Below are 16,220 nucleotides of genomic sequence, written 5' to 3'. Positions count from 1 at the left end.
CTTGGCATAGTTTTGATTTCGATTCCTTGGGTGACTATTTATAAATTTGAATAGATTGTGAGTTCTAATTGTTTAGATTTAGGTTAGGAATCTGGATTAGTTCTATATTATATAATGATATTAAGATTTATTTAATACAAACTGCTTAAGTACTTCTTATTCATCTATTCACTCATAATCTATCCTTATTTTTACATGATGCAAAAGTATCTGAAATACATTGTTAAATAATAAAACCTTAGATAAACCTTAAATTCCACTAACAATATTATTTTTTTCCATCCTTGAAACGATATGTAAACCAATTTTTAATAGGAACATATAAAAAAACATAATTTGTTCATAATATTGTTAAAATATGAAATTCGAATACCAATTCCGGACCCTTTTTTCACTTTCGTCTCCAGAGAGGCTTTGGGAACACCCTCGAGCCCTTCGAACAAATCCCAGGCATGCTGGGAAGAGGTATTCCTAGGAGGCAGAGCTGGGCTGGGTTGTAATGCAAACCAGTTCAGTGGTTGCTATTTTGTGGGATGTTTTTTTGTTGTATTTTTTCATTATTCACACTCCTTGTCCGGCTTTGTAACATATTAATATTTCGACTTGTGTATTTCAATGGGGTCTGTAAAAGACTGCGTTCAGTGAACTGTGCGTAAATTGAACAATTTATTTACAATACTTTTACACATTATCAAAGTAGTATTGTAAAGATAAATGTTTTTTGAAGGATCTACTAGAAACATTAAGTTTCTATAGTATTTCTTTTTCAAGTTAAACCAAGTAAAGATACTTTTTAACTCTTTAACATTTTAAGTATTAATGCAAAAATATATAAACTTAAATAGGATTTCCATGACTTGTACTTGGTTTTGTTTTGAATGTATAAATTCATTCCAAACTTTAATTTCCTTTACCTATTTGGGGGTTTTTAATACGAATATCTAGGATTCCAGGAATTAATTAAATCCATCCTAGATATGCATCTAGTTTAAATTTCAAATTTACAGAAACATCTTGGCATGGATCTTATGCAGATTTAATGATCCAGATTTCAGATTCCCAGATTTCGATTTATAGATGCATGTTTTCATTGTTTTATTTAGGAAGCAGGCGACAAATCCGTTTTAAATACATACATATTTATTCCATGGGCCTCTTTTTCCTTTCGTGCAGTTTACCATTCATTCGGTTCTCGCCCCATTTCTTTGCTTGTTCCGTTCGCTTCAGTTGTTGGCTTCCACCTCCTCTCCTTCTGCCGCTTTCTGTCCCCTCCTTTGTGGTGTGTTGTTGTTCTTCTCCTCTGTTTTTTTTTTTGTTGCCCTGGGGGGTCGTCTTCTCTTCTCTTCTCGCGCTCTCCAAACCGCGCTTGTTGCTGTTGTTGTTTTTGTTGTTGGTCGAGTGGCTCGATTTGTTTTGAAATTGAAATGGTAAAAAGATTGATGTAATTATTGCCACCCTTAAACTCTGATGGTAGCGACAAATTCGATAAGTTCAGGCTTCTCATTCGTTGTGTGTGTGTTTGTTTTACAGAATTTACAGCATTATGTAGGTTTTTCTCCACACTCTTTCTACACTTCTTTTTGGCTTGCGTGTACACAATTCGAGTTTATTTCCATTCCTGTGCCACCTCCTACTCCTTCTTGCATGGCTAGCCTGTGCTCCTCTTCCTTCCCTTTTGCCAGCATGCTCGTCTTTTTATCTTTTGTAAAACGAGTTCTTTAAACCTAAAACAGAATTCAAGACACGTCAAATTAATTTTCATCTATTTTATATACAACAACAAGAAACAAGGAGTAGAACCGAGGCCTTGGAGGAGGAGGAAAAGAGCCGAAAAGAAGGAAAGTAAAGCGAATTACGTGAAGAAGAAGAGCAGCAGCAGGAGAAATGTCAGGCAGCCTGTCTTTGCCAGCGTGTGTGTGTGTGTGTGTGCACTCCTTGTGCATCCCCTTTTATCCCGATTTGCCATCCCTATAGTGTGTGCGAGTGTGTGTCTTATATCAGTTCGTTTTGTGCCTAGTTTGCATACTACATACTGTCCACTCCCCCATTTTCCATATTCGTGGAATCAATCAGCTCCATAAAGGGGGGAGGTTAGTTCCGTTATCTTTGTGAAAACTAAAAGATTATTGGGATTAGCCTAGTCGCATATACATATGTATGTGTGTGTATGTGAGAGTTCTGCTTCTCCTTCACTTGTTTTCCTTTACTCCCGACTTGTTACCGTTTTATTTCTATTTTTTTGGCAGCTTGTTCTTTGCTTCCTTCTCCTTGCTCCTTTCTGCATTCTGCTGAACGTTTTCGCCTACAGTGGAGTCTACCCCAAAGAATCTAACCCTATATATTCCATAAAAGCCATAGAATAAGTTGTTTGATCCTCATAATTCTTATTCAAAATTAAAATTAAATTAAATTATTAAGCTGATATCTTTTAATCTGAGCCAGTTATTAATGTATTAAAAGTTATTATTTATTTTCCATAGGCGACAGTCTCCACTGTACTCCTTTTGCTGCCGCTTGGTGCCCCCCCATTACTGTTGTTTTTATAGCCATTTCTTTGGCTCCTTGTTGCGCTTCTCTGTTGCTCTGTTGTTGCTCTCGTTTTCCTCTCCTCTTTGTTGTTGTTGTTGTTTGGTTGCCGCTGTGAGTGCGAAGGAAAGATTTTTGGTGGCAACTCCCATGGCAACTTGTTGGCCTTTGTCTGCAAACATTACATTCGAATGGGCAGAAGGGAAGGGGAATGGGTGAGTAGGTTAGTAAGTGTGTGTGTGTGTGTGTATCCAATGCGAGGCTGGTGTTTTTTTGTTCTCATCTTTCAGCTGTTCAAAGATTGTTAAATATCAAAGCGAACCTCAACGGGGGAACTCTCTGTTTTCCTTGTTCTTATTGAAGATAAAGCTGAATTTGTTTACTTATCCGTCTGGCGGTCGGAGCAGCACATATCCCACATACCAAGTGATGTGCTGGAGCCGGAATTTGGTATTTGGGAAGTGTAAACAATTGGGGTTGTGGAGGTTACAATGGCAAAAGCCCTCTAATTATTTTCCTTTGCCTTTGGGGAGGTTACTCTCCATGGGGATCTTTCGTCTAATTCATGGGGAAATCCTTGAAAAAGCTCACGTAATTTAAATGTTGTCCACATGGTTTCAACCTGGTTTGATATCGGTAGGAAAAGACGCACTTAATATCATATTGAAAACATATCCCAAACTTTAATTTCTAGATTTTTTTTTAAATATCGAATATCAAAAAAAGCTAATACGTGATAAAACGAGTCATTTTCATTGCAAAATATAAGATATTTAAAAACAAAACCATAGGAATTTTATGATCATGAATTTATTGTTAATGGCTAATATTAAAAAAAAAATTCGACTTCCGGAAAACTGCGATAAAACGGAGCTCCCATCGTTTTCCTTTCCCACTTTTCACCATATGGCTGACCATAATGTTTCCTTTTTTTGTATTTTTGGTCCCTTCAGGCTCGGATTGCTTGTGTGTTTTCTTATCGTCATACAGGCATCATCATTCATCCGTTTGAAACCTCAACTTTTCCCCTGGGACTGTTAAAGGAACTGGGCTAGCGCCTTATCAGTGACACGCCCACTAGCCAGGACACAGGACATGGGACATGCGTGTGCCTGTATACTTACTTGCGAAAAGCAAACGGAAAGGAATATAGGATAAAAATTGAATTATTTTTTCTAGTTAAATCTTAAAGCCACAAAAAAGGTTGAAACTACAATAACAGCAATGGAAAACAAATGCAATACGTGTTGGTTAAATATCACTCACTGTAATGAACATGTTCATTTGTTCATTCTATTCAAAAAATTCAATTCATTCATACTGTTGCCTTGTTCATTGTTTACTGAAGTATTCACTTGTTTACTATTCTTATTCTTCTTCATTTAAAGTATTGATTATTTAAAAATTGCACTAACTTTAGTAAACAAAATTTAAGAAGTGAATTAAAAAGAACAAGGAACTTGTTCATTCGTTGGTAAGCAGCTCTTTTTTGTTTATTTAAAAAGTGACCTAACTTCAGTAGTTTCAACTTAAAATATAATAGATATGTGAGGAATCTTTCCCAATCTTAAGGTTTCAGTTAGTACCATTTTTTATGCATATGTTTTTCTCAGATCCTTTTATATTAAACTGTTTGAGAAAAAGAGGCAAAAGGTAAAGGGAAAAACTAAGGAAAAGCAATCACAGTAGAGACATACAAGAAGAGGCAGGTGTGCAACAGAGGTTCTATGCAGACTTGTCTCAATTTTCTTCTCGATTCTACTACTACTTTCCTCCTGTTTGTTTTCTCTTACTCTTAGCCATTTTTTGTGTTTGTTTTCTTGTTGTTGTGATTTAAGTATTTTCTCTGCCAAAGTTTGAAACTCGCACTTCCCTAAACTGAAATCTTTGAGTAACTTGAACATAATTGAGTGGCATTAGCGACCAAAGAAACTTCACACAAAATGTTATCCCCATAACGCGAACTTTGAACTTTCCTGACTGGAATTTTCTTTATAACTTTGGCGCCTTCAAGGGGGAGGAGCAGGAGGAAAACTTACTTGCACTGGGCACAAGGTAAATTTTTAATAGAAATTAATTGTTTTATGAGCACTGAACGGGAGATTGGATAGATAAATGAATTAGTAAATAACATAGAAGCTGTATTTAAATTATTAAAGTTTAAATATTGTAACTAAAACTTCAATTTTAAAGCTTACAAAATAAATAGTTCCAAGAATAATTGCTTCACGGGCGATAGAGCTTTGGTATTTAGTTGTGCAAGGACCTTTAATAGCACGTTAAAAGGACACCAAACGCATAACCCACACATAAATCGAATTGCTATAAAATATATAAGTATAGAGGGGGAATGCGGTGGTGGCAGATACAGATACGGAGATACAAAGATACGCAGATACGGATACGCACGCTTAGGGATGCGGGGCTTGTGGTTGAAGTACGTATACGTACGCTCTCGTGCACAGGGGCGCCCCTATACACACAGACACAGACGGTCGAGGGGCAGGTTCCCGAGCAGGACGAGATACACACAATCATATATACGTACAGACAAAGCCGGTCAGCCGGCACACTAAGAGATACAGATACAAAGATACAGAGCAACGAAGAGTTCGCGCTGCTCTTTCCCCTGGCATAAAGAGCGAAAAACGCAACATCTGCTCCTGTTCGGCGAAAAATGAGTAGCAAAAACTTTCCACAAAAAAAAAACAAAAAAAAACCGTAATCAACATTTAAGGAGCCTAAACTCACGCACTTTTCTCCCGGGGAAAAGCTGCGGCATGAGGACGCAGTTGACCCTGTGCACTGAACCCGCTTTGCCTTGACCTCGCTTGTACAGCTTGTCCCCAAAATAAAAAATATATATATATAAAGGGGCAACGATCTCGTTTCCGAGAGCAAACTCCTCGTCGGGGGCAAAAAACCCCAAGGAGGGGTTATAAGTGAACTAATTTATGGACACTAGATACCCCAGGGATTAAATATATAGGAGAAGCCTGAGATGAGACGAAAAACTTGGGGAAAACTCAATTATTATCGGAGTTTCTTGTTTTTGAAACAATCTACCTACCTATTATTCATTTGTAGAGTGTATTATAATTTCAGAAAACGCTTTATAGATATTCTTGATTAGCATCGACATGTACTTGTAGTACTCGTCGTCTTAGCTCGTTGTTTCGATATCATTCTTGTTGTTTTTAATAGTCGCTGCGGTCTTATTTTCGTTGCTTTTTTTCTCCCGTTTTTAATTGTAGATTTTTTGGTACTCTCATCGTCTTTAACCAGTTCTTTGTTCTCCTTTTATTAATTTCTGATCATTGTTTTTTCTCAATCGCCCTCAATCTCGTTGTTTTTACTCGTCAATTTGGTTTCATTCATTGTTATTTTTATTATTCACTTATTTACTCGCCTTTTCGGCAGTCTTTATTAGTCGTTTCATTCCCATTCTCGTTGTTTTTACTCGTCGTTTTACTTCAATCTGGTTGCTTTTACTCGACATTTCGCCCTCATTCTCGTTGTTTTTACTCGTCAATTTGCTTTCATACTCGTTATTTTTATTATTAGCTTCACTCTGATGCCTGCCTTTTTCACCTGTCGTTTCTCTATAATTTCCTTCGTTTTTACACGTTGTTTTGATCTTTGATTGCTCGTTCGTTTCTATTTTTTTTTTGTTCCTTTTGTATATTTTTGTGTCATTGACGCCTCAAAATTCATAGTATAATTTGTCAGCGCCTAATAAGACGCAAGCAAGCGAGCAAATTTTTGAAAATTTTCCAAAATTAAAACGATCTGGCAGCGCAGCCGATGATGGCCTCACTGAGCATCCTTATGCGACATCCTGGCCGCTTCCTCGTCGCCACCTGCTCCCGCTGCGTCCGAATGCTGAGCAGCGACCTGGTGGCCGCCCTGCGTCCCATCTATCTGGCCATTAGGCCGAATCCTCAACTGGCCGATCGGACGCCGCCGGAGGAGATGCGTGTGAACGAGAAGTCGTTGCGTCAGCTGAGTTCCCATTTGGAATCCCTGAGTGGACAGTCTGTCGATAGTTCCCTGCCAGCCGATGGAATGCTAAAGTTCTACATGTACTCCGTGCCGGACGAAGAGGGGTCAACGTTAGGTGGTGGTCACCTGGTTCGTGTGCAGGTGGACCGGAGTCTAATGGATCCCAAGGCCGTGATCAGGGGCATACTCCGGTCGTGCAAGCTGCTGCCCAAGGATCAGGAACAGGAGAGGCAGGAGAAGCAGGAGCAGGAGAGACAGCTGGAGAATGAGGAGCAAGAGTGGGAGCAAGAGCTAGCCAGAAAGCCGGTTATGAAGGATAAAAAGGCCGTGAAGGAGCTGGAGAAGGTCCTGCGGTGGCAGGAGCACATGAAGCCAGAAAGGGAACGTGTGCGACCTCCTCAACGGAAGGTTAGCCAAACGAATAACCTGGATAACACCTTGACGGAGCTTCTAAAGGATCCACCCAAAAAGGAGGACCACTCTTTGGATACCTGGATGCGTCAGGCCCTGGCCCGGGCCCAGGCCGCCGAGGCCACAGCCATTCGGGCCAAAATCGATGCCCTGGAACGCTCCCTGATCCAAAACCTTGGCATCCGCGGCACACGCTATGACTGCGGCTGCAATATGGAGCGATATCATGATTGTCTTCAGATTCTGAATGATCTGGTTACAAAGGACTCAGCGGTGGCATCGCAGCTACGTATCCTGGGCAATCGATTTGTGGTCTTTGCCCCCTACACGGGCATCAGTCTGGAGGGCGATGTGATGCTCTTCTCGGGCGATGCCCCCTCCAGTTGGTTGGGATTTCTCTTGAAGCAGATGCGTCTGCATGAGGAGCAACTGCGTCTGGTGCCGCTGTACGAGAAAGCCCTGTCCGCCGTCCTTTTGGGCATCCAAATAGAGCGTCGGCGAGCTGCTGAGCCGGGCTGTGAGGCTCGAGCCTATGCCGAGAGTCTGAGGCGTGTGATCCGTGCGGTTAGCGAGCATCTGAAGCTGGAGGAGAGTGTGCGAGAGTTGCCACCGACGCTGCAGGATCACCAGCTGGTGGTGATGCCCGATGACAGCGATGCACCGAAAGTTAGCCAGACGGGCTTGTTCCTGGCACCCGCCTCCTGTCCGGGCTCCGATCTTGTGGCGTTCATCTGCCGGAATTTGGATGTGGCCAGCGGTAGGGTCAGTCGCTATCGCCAGGATATCGAGGTGGAGCGTAAATTGTGGCAACAGTGCCAGGATGAGCTCGGCCTGCAGCGACTCAGCAAGGATGATTCGGTGACGCCGGACAAGATGGTCCTGGCCCTGCAGCATCTCCTTAAGAGTGGCGTCAAGTCCTGTCGTGGCCTCAGTCTCCATATCACCAACTATTGGTCAGTGCCCACCGATGGCATTGTGTGCATCCCCTGGAACTTTATGTCGCAGGAGCAAAAGTAGGTAGTAGTGTGGGGGGAGCAGTCCTTTTACCTAAAACAAAAAAAATTCTAAATAAATTCATGCGTTTTTTTCGGTCTTAAATTTATATTTTATTTATTTATTTTTTGTTTATATTTGTATTTGATGTCATATTAAGTTCTAATGGATTATTTTTTATTTTTTTATCCTGGGTCCTTGGCATCCTTGGCCAGCAAATAGGCGTTTCCTTGAGCCAAACTAAGGTCTGCGATGACTGGGATTTTCCTGTACTTTTCCGTTTTCGGGGTCTCCTTCGGGGGTTGAACCAAGTCCTTGTACGACTTCTGTGTTGAGACTACAACAGGCATTACACAGTGGAAAATTATAGTGATTTTGGTGCTTTAAGTAAATATTTATATTTTATTTACGAACAGATTCTACAAGATTAAATATGCGTAGTCATTAAAAAATATTCCGTTTAATATATCGAACCAATATAATCGAAAAAGGAAGAAGAATAAATTAAATACAATTTAGGGATTATTTATCGATAACATCTAAGTTTTGTTCAATATATAAAATGACTATATATTAAACTGGAAGGAATTAATAAATAATAATAATAAAATTATATATATATATATATTTAAAAAAAACCGATATTTTAAACCTAAATAAAATATTTATCGAAATCAAATATTACATTAAGGTATACGAAGTATACAATTTATTTATCAAACTTTTCCTTCCAATTTATGTACATTCCTAGGAATATATGTATATATTAATGTATTTAATTTATATTCAATGAATATATTTAATTTTATATACATATATATTAATAATATTTAACTGTGAGAATTCTGAAGATTTGTACATTTTAAAATGTTATTATGTGGCTTTAACCACCAAGGACTAATGTTTTTTGCCCCTCAAGGTCAAAAACTCCAGATTTTAAAGTGCATAAATTAAACCAGTTTATAAAATCAACCCAGATTCACTCAATAAATTTTTAAAATATTTATAATAATTGCTTGTAATGTTTTCGTCTCTGTAAGGACTGTTGCAACCCCATGAACTGGTGGATGGAGTGTCCTTGCGTTGATAGTAAGCTTCAACTTCCTCTATGTAGTGCGAAATTTTCTGTAAGATTTAGCTAATGTTCCATGGCTTCGCTCCATCAATGTCGTGGTGATGTGAAGGAGAGAGAGTGGGAGTGGGAATGGGGATGGGGATGGGGATGAGAAATGGCAACGGGGTGGAAGATGAGAATGTGGAATATGGTATGGTGAACCCGGAAACTCCAAACCCAAAGCTGTTGAAGTTTGTCTGGTGTCGTTTTTGTCCTTCCCTTCGTGTCCCTTTTCCGTTAGGGCCCAGACGTTGTCATCCACCTCCGCCTCCTTCGCCTCTTCCACACGTGTCCGTTGAGTGTCCATTCGGGGGGGCGGAGGACGATGAGGAGAAGGTGGAACAGTCGTCCTTTGCCAGTTGTCGCATATTGATCACTTGAAGTTTGCCAGCTTTCCAAGTATCCGTTGTAATTTCCAAGTATCAAATATCTGCCCCTATGTTAGTATACATCGATGGACAATGGCATTCTTTAAATATGGTTAGCTCTGAAATATTCAGACAGTTGTCTATAAAGCATATGATAAATAAATAATATTGGTAATAATAAGAAATAAATATAATAAGGTTTGATCGAAATCGTTTCAAGGCATGCATATGATATGATATATCGATAATGATATCGCGTTTAATATTTAATACATATATCGAAAATTTCGGTATTTGCTTTAATTTTATTTTGGTTAATAAAACATCTAACTGTATGGCATTTGAAAATAAAATATCGCTATTGGTCCGATATATAAAATAGAATATCGATTTATTGCACACATAAATATTTATCACACATTTATCGCACGTTTTGTATCGAAAATTGTTAAAACTTTTAGATAAAAATTTTGAATATGGCTATAATCGTATTTACTTTTAAAATATTGATTCATATTATCGAAAACAATTCGGAAAATGTTATTTTAATTATTTGCCTCTTTTACCGATTATATAATTTATATATATGTATATATCGATTTTATCACTATGGCATAGTTATAATTATGTGGAATTATCATATCAAGACCAGTTTAAGTAAGGGTAAACATTAGGGGAAATGAATGAACCTGATTAAAAGTGACCAATAGAGCCAGTTTTTCGATTTATCTCTTTTTTTTCGAAATTAAAATAAAGCAAAGTGCGTGTCTCATGGAGATTTGAAGCGTGTAAAGCGAAGGGTAAGTTGGTGGAAATGGGGTTAAGGGATACTCGAGGGATACTCCCATGTGTGGCTGATTTGCACCATCATTAAAATCATCATCGTCAGCGTTTGTAATCTAATTTGCAGTCATTTCGGCGTCATCGCTGACCCTCCCTCCAGCGTGTGTGTCCTTTTCAAAAACTTTTACGCCGGGCACTTCAATTTAAATGGGGTGGCTGCTCGGCCAGGAATGCCATGCATATTGTATGGAGAGTAACCCAAACCCTAACCCAAGTCCCTGTGACAATCTTCTTCTGTTGTGTTTGGTCATTCCGCATAGATTTCGCTTTGTGTACAATATATGTATGTATATAGTGGAGGGATCAGGGATAATGAAACGGGGTACAAGAAAACGAGAGGGTTTGTCTCGCCAGCGGAAATTGAAATGGGCTGAGCCCAGTGAAAGTTCAAGTTAATAAAATGTGAAAGCCACTGCTACAAGGCCTTATCCAATTGGGAACTCAAGTGGCCTTGCCTGATTCAACAGAATTGGGTTTCATTATTAAACTGAACACAAGGAATTAGCATTTTGCAATAGATATTTATCTAAGGGATGGCACAAAATAAGAGATATATCAAGAATGTACCGATATTTGAAGTTTAATAATTGATTATCGATATTTTAATGTTTAAAAAATCACATCAATAAAATATAATTGAGAAATCAAGTGACCTTGGTCCTCCTCCATAAATATTTTACAGATATATGGATAATGTAGCGCTATTTGCACAAAAATTAAACAATTAATTATCGATCATTTAATCGGAACAATATAATCGAAAATTGAGGCAAAAAAAAAAAAGTAGAAAACTTATTTTTCAAGTATCCAAAATATAAAAAAATAAAAGTTTACTATATGCTTATGGGTAAATCATATTTTTACTAGTACAAAAAATGATAAAACATTGAATTTTGATATTAAATTAAATTTGCTATTTTTTTTATATCAAAAATGTTGTTTATAATATTTTTGTGGGTTTATCATAACGTAGTACTCCTTCTTTTGAAATTTGTGCAACCCTAATTACAAATTTGGACTTACGTTTTAGGTATATGTACATCACTCATTTAAAATTTGTTTTTATTGTACAGAATTGAGTTAGTGCATAGTTTAAATTAGTAACATATAGTTAATATAACTCTAATGGGAGACTGCTGCTGCTGCTACGGCTTTCTGCTCTTGCTCTGGCTTTTTATATTTCTTTTTCTTAAAGGTTACGAATGATGACTGAGAGCTCGTGTGGAGTGGAATGGGTGCTGCGGAGGCTGGGGAGTTATATGAAGGCCCCATCTGAAGAATGTATGTGTATATATATATAGATCTGTATATATATATTTCCTATTGCGCACAAAATTGCAATATCTCTCTGTAATTGCAGGAACTCTTGCAGCACCGATCGGCGATTTCAAGCGATTCCCGCTTCCTGCGCTTCCCAAAACTATTGGCTGTTGGATATAAATACAGAAATAATATCAGTAATTAAGTTAAGACGAAAAAAACATCACCACTCACGATATAAATCTCTGTAGGAATTAGTTCTGCCCTCGCACATCTGCTGAATGAGGTCGCCCAAGTTGGTAGAGCATATGTGTCGTGCTTCCTGATCGTCAGCATCAGGACTGGTCACTGGAATGGCTCCCACTTGGGGTACCCAGCAGCTGCCCATCAGAGCTAAAACGGCAATGATGGTGGTCAGTAGGAGCAGGAGTCTGGACGTTGGCACCGCGGGAATCATCTAAAATTATTCAGAGAGATCAGAAAAGGATTAAACACGGATTTTATTCGAGGTATGTTTAATAATTTTTAGCTTTATAACTATTAAATTTTAACTAACATTTTAATTAATTTTTTTTTAGTTTTTTTTTCGTGAGCTTTAAGATAAAACAGCACTTCTGAGGCAAAAATATCAATATATCGATAGATATTGTATTGATAATTTATCGTTACGATAAATCTATCAACTAATGAAACAGATACACTTAAATTAAATGATATTTTCCAGTTATTTCTCGATGATATCAATTTTATAATTTATAATGCGATATTTTTAAAAATTCGATATATACAAGTTTACGATATTTTCGATATGAAATGAAGTGATATTTTTATGTATATATTACACCTACAATTAAAGATCTTACGATCGGAATTTAACTTATTTTAATTTATGTAAATGTCCCTTACAATGTTTTAAATCTCTTATAATCTTAAAACTTAATCTTAAACTTGAGTCTTAACCTTTAATCACAACCCCTGCAAAGCCTGTGACTTGTGTATATCTCACCTATGAGAATAACTTTTTAGTAAAAATTGTGTTTCTCGAAAACCTAGATGATAATAACTCCATCCCCTTTCAGTAAGACCTCTCTCTTCCGCCTTGCACACACACACTCGACTTTGTCTGGGGGGCTGTTATCAGCGTCAAATATTATTGTATTTTCCATTCCCAGATGCCATTCGATTCTGTTTTTGTTTGCGTCTGCGACTGGGCCCGGGGCTGGGCCAGGAAATATTTACATAAACTTCAGATGTGTTTAAAAATAAATCCGCTGCTTGCTGCTTGCTGCTCCGTTCTTATCATTTGGAACATGAGTTCTTTTTATACACACTCACAATCAGAAGTCGTCGGTGGAGGAGTGTGTGCCCCATGTGGCTTTGTTTTTGTTGTTATTGTTTGGCTTTATGAGTCGCCTCTTCTCGTTAGGAGACTCGGTTTCCAGCCACACTCTATATATAGTATGTGGTTCAATGTTTTTCCACTTTCGCTGACTGAGACGGGGTAAGTGTGTATATCGAATGGCTCTATTTATAGACTTTGAATACCACTGTCTATTGGAATTCAGTTAGTTTCTCTCTGGTGAATTTGATTAAAATCAAATTAAAGATCAAGCTAAGATCAAGTTAAGAGTTATAGAGTTACTTAACCCATTTTTCTGTGTCGTGAATCCTTGCATTTCGAAGGACTTTACTCTATTTACTCTTACTATAAAGATCAAATTAAAGATCGAGTCAAGACCGAGTTAAAAATATTCAAAATACTCATAAGAGGAACCTAACTCATATTCCTTACTCTTGAATCCTTGTGTTTTTTTGAGGGTTTGTTTATGCGGAAGACTTTCATAATGCGTATGGCTTTTGCTTTTATGTTTTTGTTAAATTGAAAAACAAACCTGATAAGGCATTGCTTACCATGAACTTATTTTTGAATCTTTGAGTATTTCTTGAGTTAATGTAATATTTTTGTGAGTATACTTTAAGGGGCTTTATATTAAACTTAGTTTTTCCTTTTAAAATGGAATATACGAAATACTAAATATAAGACTTAGTAAATTTAAGAATTCATAATTTAAGTACTTACATTGGCATACTGTTTTCTCTGTGCTTTTATAGAAGATAGAAGATATAGAAGTCCTCGAGGTGTGCGGGATCAAGGCTTTGATATACGTGGGTTATATAGCGTTTATAGTGCTTGTATATTTAGTTTTATGCAGTGTGTGTCTGTGTAGGATATATCTAGTTTTGTGCGCTCCTCTTTTCTAGTTTCCGTCTGTAGGGTTCTATCGGATTATCACTTGCTTAAGGAACTTTCTTTTTTAATAATTTGCAGATTTTCTTTTGCGATCACACAGTTTCAAAATCACAATCAATTGACGAAAAACAAAACAAAACGACTTAAAATACGCGGGTTTGTTTTTGGTTTAAATTATGTTTCTGTTTTTTTTTTTTTGTTTTTTGTTTTTTTTTTGTGAGTTAAGGGATAACTAGTTTCTCCTTTTTTTGTGAGTGGGATTTTCAGTTATTTATTTAAGGAAATTTAATTTTTTCGTGCACAAAAAAAAACGCAAGTCGCGATTACAGATCAATTAGAGTCCTTTCGCTATCGATAAACGATTGCTGGCGGCGAACGTCGGCTCCGTTTCCGGCTGCTGCTACTGCGTTTCCGGCTGCTGTGGCTGCTGCTGCGTTTTCTGCTGCTGCGGCCGTTGCTTGTTGGTGCATCGCGCGACGTGTTGTGGGCAGGAGCAGAGGAGTGGCCGCAGGAGGTGAGAGTCAGTGACTACGACGTGTTTCTTCTTAAATGGCGGTATTCCGCCGACGTTGCGACTGGCTTGGAATTGGAAACGCTTTTGGGCAGCTGGACGCTGGAAGCTGGAACGTAAAGCTGCCGCTTCTTTGCAGAGTCTCGATTATCTCTTGCCGAGATCTCACGCTCTCGCTGTCGCTCTCACTCTAGCTCCCCCACACACTCTCAACCCCACTCGTTTTTCTTTCACCGCTGCTGTGCTCTGCTCTCATTCCGCTGGCGCTAACGCTGCGCTTGCTCGGTTCGTCCTTGTTGTTGTTGCTGCCGCTGCGAGAGCAGATTTGCCGTTATTTGTAACGACTCTCTTCTTCAAGCCTCCCCCAACCCCACCGCGAGCCTGTGTTTGTGGGTGTGCTTATTTTTAGAAACCAGTGGGGTCTATAATTAGAAAAACGTCTGTTGCTCCCGCTGTTGCTGACGTTCTTGTTCTTGTTGTTGTTGTTGCTGTTATCTCCCCCTTTCTTGCTCTACACTTGGGGTATTAGCGAATTAAGCGATTCGCGATTTGTGAATTCTTTTTCTTCACTCGGCAGAACGTTCTTCGTTGCTTCACAGCCAAACGAAAAAAGAACCGTTGCCGCGACGCCAGCGCAACTTGAAGCCCCAAAGCGGCGCTTTAGTGTTAATGCGAGCGTGCGAGTGAGTCGGCGCCAATGCGCCCCCATGCGAGTGGAAGCGAGTGCACCAGTTCGCCTCACTGTGCCTGTGTGGGTGTATGCCACACTGCAGCTGAGTGGATGCGTGTGTGTGTGTGTGTGTGCGAGCGAGTGGCCAGCACGTGGACTGCAGGTAAAGCGAGAGCGAATGGGACGGGTACTGCCTGTGAGACAGCGGGCGAAGCAAAGTCCAGCCAGTGTCTTGCGAAAAAGGAAAACGTAAAAAACATAAACGCAAACGCAAACAAATGCTTAAAATTAAACAATTTGCCGGCCATGACACATTCAATCAACTTTGGGTCACTGTGGGGCCGAGTGTTTGCGGGTGTGTTAATACAGGCCAGCGCGTCTATAACGGCACCGTACCTCATCCTCTCTTTGCAATCATCTTTCTCACAATTCTACAACTTGAAGATCTTTAAGATCACAAAGTGATCCAAATTTAAAATCTAGATTGCATCTATCTCGTCTTGAGATATATATTTCTTAAAAGGCCACACAAAACTTAATATATTTTTAATCTTTTAGATCTATCTATCTATCTATCTATTACAATAAAAATCTATTACAAATCTATTACAATAAAATTCTTCACCAATAAAAAAAAATTTTACTTATTTTTCTATTTTTTTTTTTTTTTCGATTACAATGTTCTCAGTTAGGAAAGTCGAACTGTATAGTAAAAACCATACAATGGGAATAATCAGATTAATAAGATCGCCTTTGAGCAAAGGTACACACAAACAGCTGGTCACGTTCGTGTGTGTTAGCTGCGTGTCGCAGCACACACCAACGAAATCAATTACAATAATACCAACACCACAAACATCACCAACAACAACAACAACAACAACACTAATAATATTAATAATAATAATACTAGCAATAGCAACAAATACGAGCAGCAACTAGAGTAAATCCATCAGTGGCAAAGCGGGCATCCACGCTCTATATGCACTTGTTGATTTGTCATTTTCACATATTAACGGTAACGACAAAGTTCAGCTTTCGGATCGCTTCAAAACCCATATATGTATACTCCGTGGATTCTAGCACACATATATTTCCGTGGTCACTTGCCCTCAATTTAACAATTATAATTGATTATTGTTAAATTAATTGCAATTGTTTAATTGAAATAACCCGTTAGATCAATTTTTTTTTGTTAATTATTGGCAGACACGCAATGTGTTTCTAATGTATTGGTATTTGTTTGTTATAGTTTCATTATTATGAAAAGA

General features: G+C 38.5%; 2 protein-coding genes across 2 annotated transcripts; one reads left to right on the top strand and one right to left on the bottom strand.

The window, feature by feature from the left end:
• The first annotated feature begins 6,226 nt into the window (after positions 1 to 6,226).
• LOC108071219 (T-cell activation inhibitor, mitochondrial) lies at positions 6,227 to 8,041 on the top strand. Its single transcript, XM_017161902.3, has one exon. It carries the CDS (start codon positions 6,331 to 6,333, stop codon positions 7,954 to 7,956), a length of 1,626 nt encoding a protein of 541 aa, XP_017017391.1. The 5' UTR covers positions 6,227 to 6,330; the 3' UTR covers positions 7,957 to 8,041.
• A 2,780-nt stretch (positions 8,042 to 10,821) lies between these two features.
• Positions 10,822 to 14,880, bottom strand: Ilp6 (Insulin-like peptide 6). Its single transcript, XM_017161928.3, has 3 exons — positions 13,598 to 14,880; positions 11,752 to 11,974; positions 10,822 to 11,684 (listed from the first exon to the last, which is right to left on the bottom strand). The coding sequence occupies exons 2-3, from the start codon at positions 11,972 to 11,974 to the stop codon at positions 11,578 to 11,580; spliced, it is 330 nt and encodes a 109-aa protein (XP_017017417.1). The 5' UTR covers positions 13,598 to 14,880; the 3' UTR covers positions 10,822 to 11,577.
• Between the last annotated feature and the right edge of the window lie 1,340 nt (positions 14,881 to 16,220).

This window comes from Drosophila kikkawai, chromosome X (assembly GCF_030179895.1).
Source record: "Drosophila kikkawai strain 14028-0561.14 chromosome X, DkikHiC1v2, whole genome shotgun sequence".
In the NCBI taxonomy this organism is placed as follows: domain Eukaryota; kingdom Metazoa; phylum Arthropoda; class Insecta; order Diptera; family Drosophilidae; genus Drosophila; species Drosophila kikkawai.
This window is presented reverse-complemented; position numbering and strand designations above follow the sequence as displayed.

Coding starts and splice junctions, on each gene's coding strand:
- LOC108071219 (XM_017161902.3), top strand. CDS start 6,331: ATGATGGCCTCACTGAGCATCCTTATGCGACATCCTGGCCGCTTCCTC.
- Ilp6 (XM_017161928.3), bottom strand. CDS start 11,974: ATGATTCCCGCGGTGCCAACGTCCAGACTCCTGCTCCTACTGACCACC. Junction 11,685..11,751: donor TTCCTACAGAGATTTATATC/GTGAGTGGTGAT, acceptor TATATCCAACAG/CCAATAGTTTTGGGAAGCGC.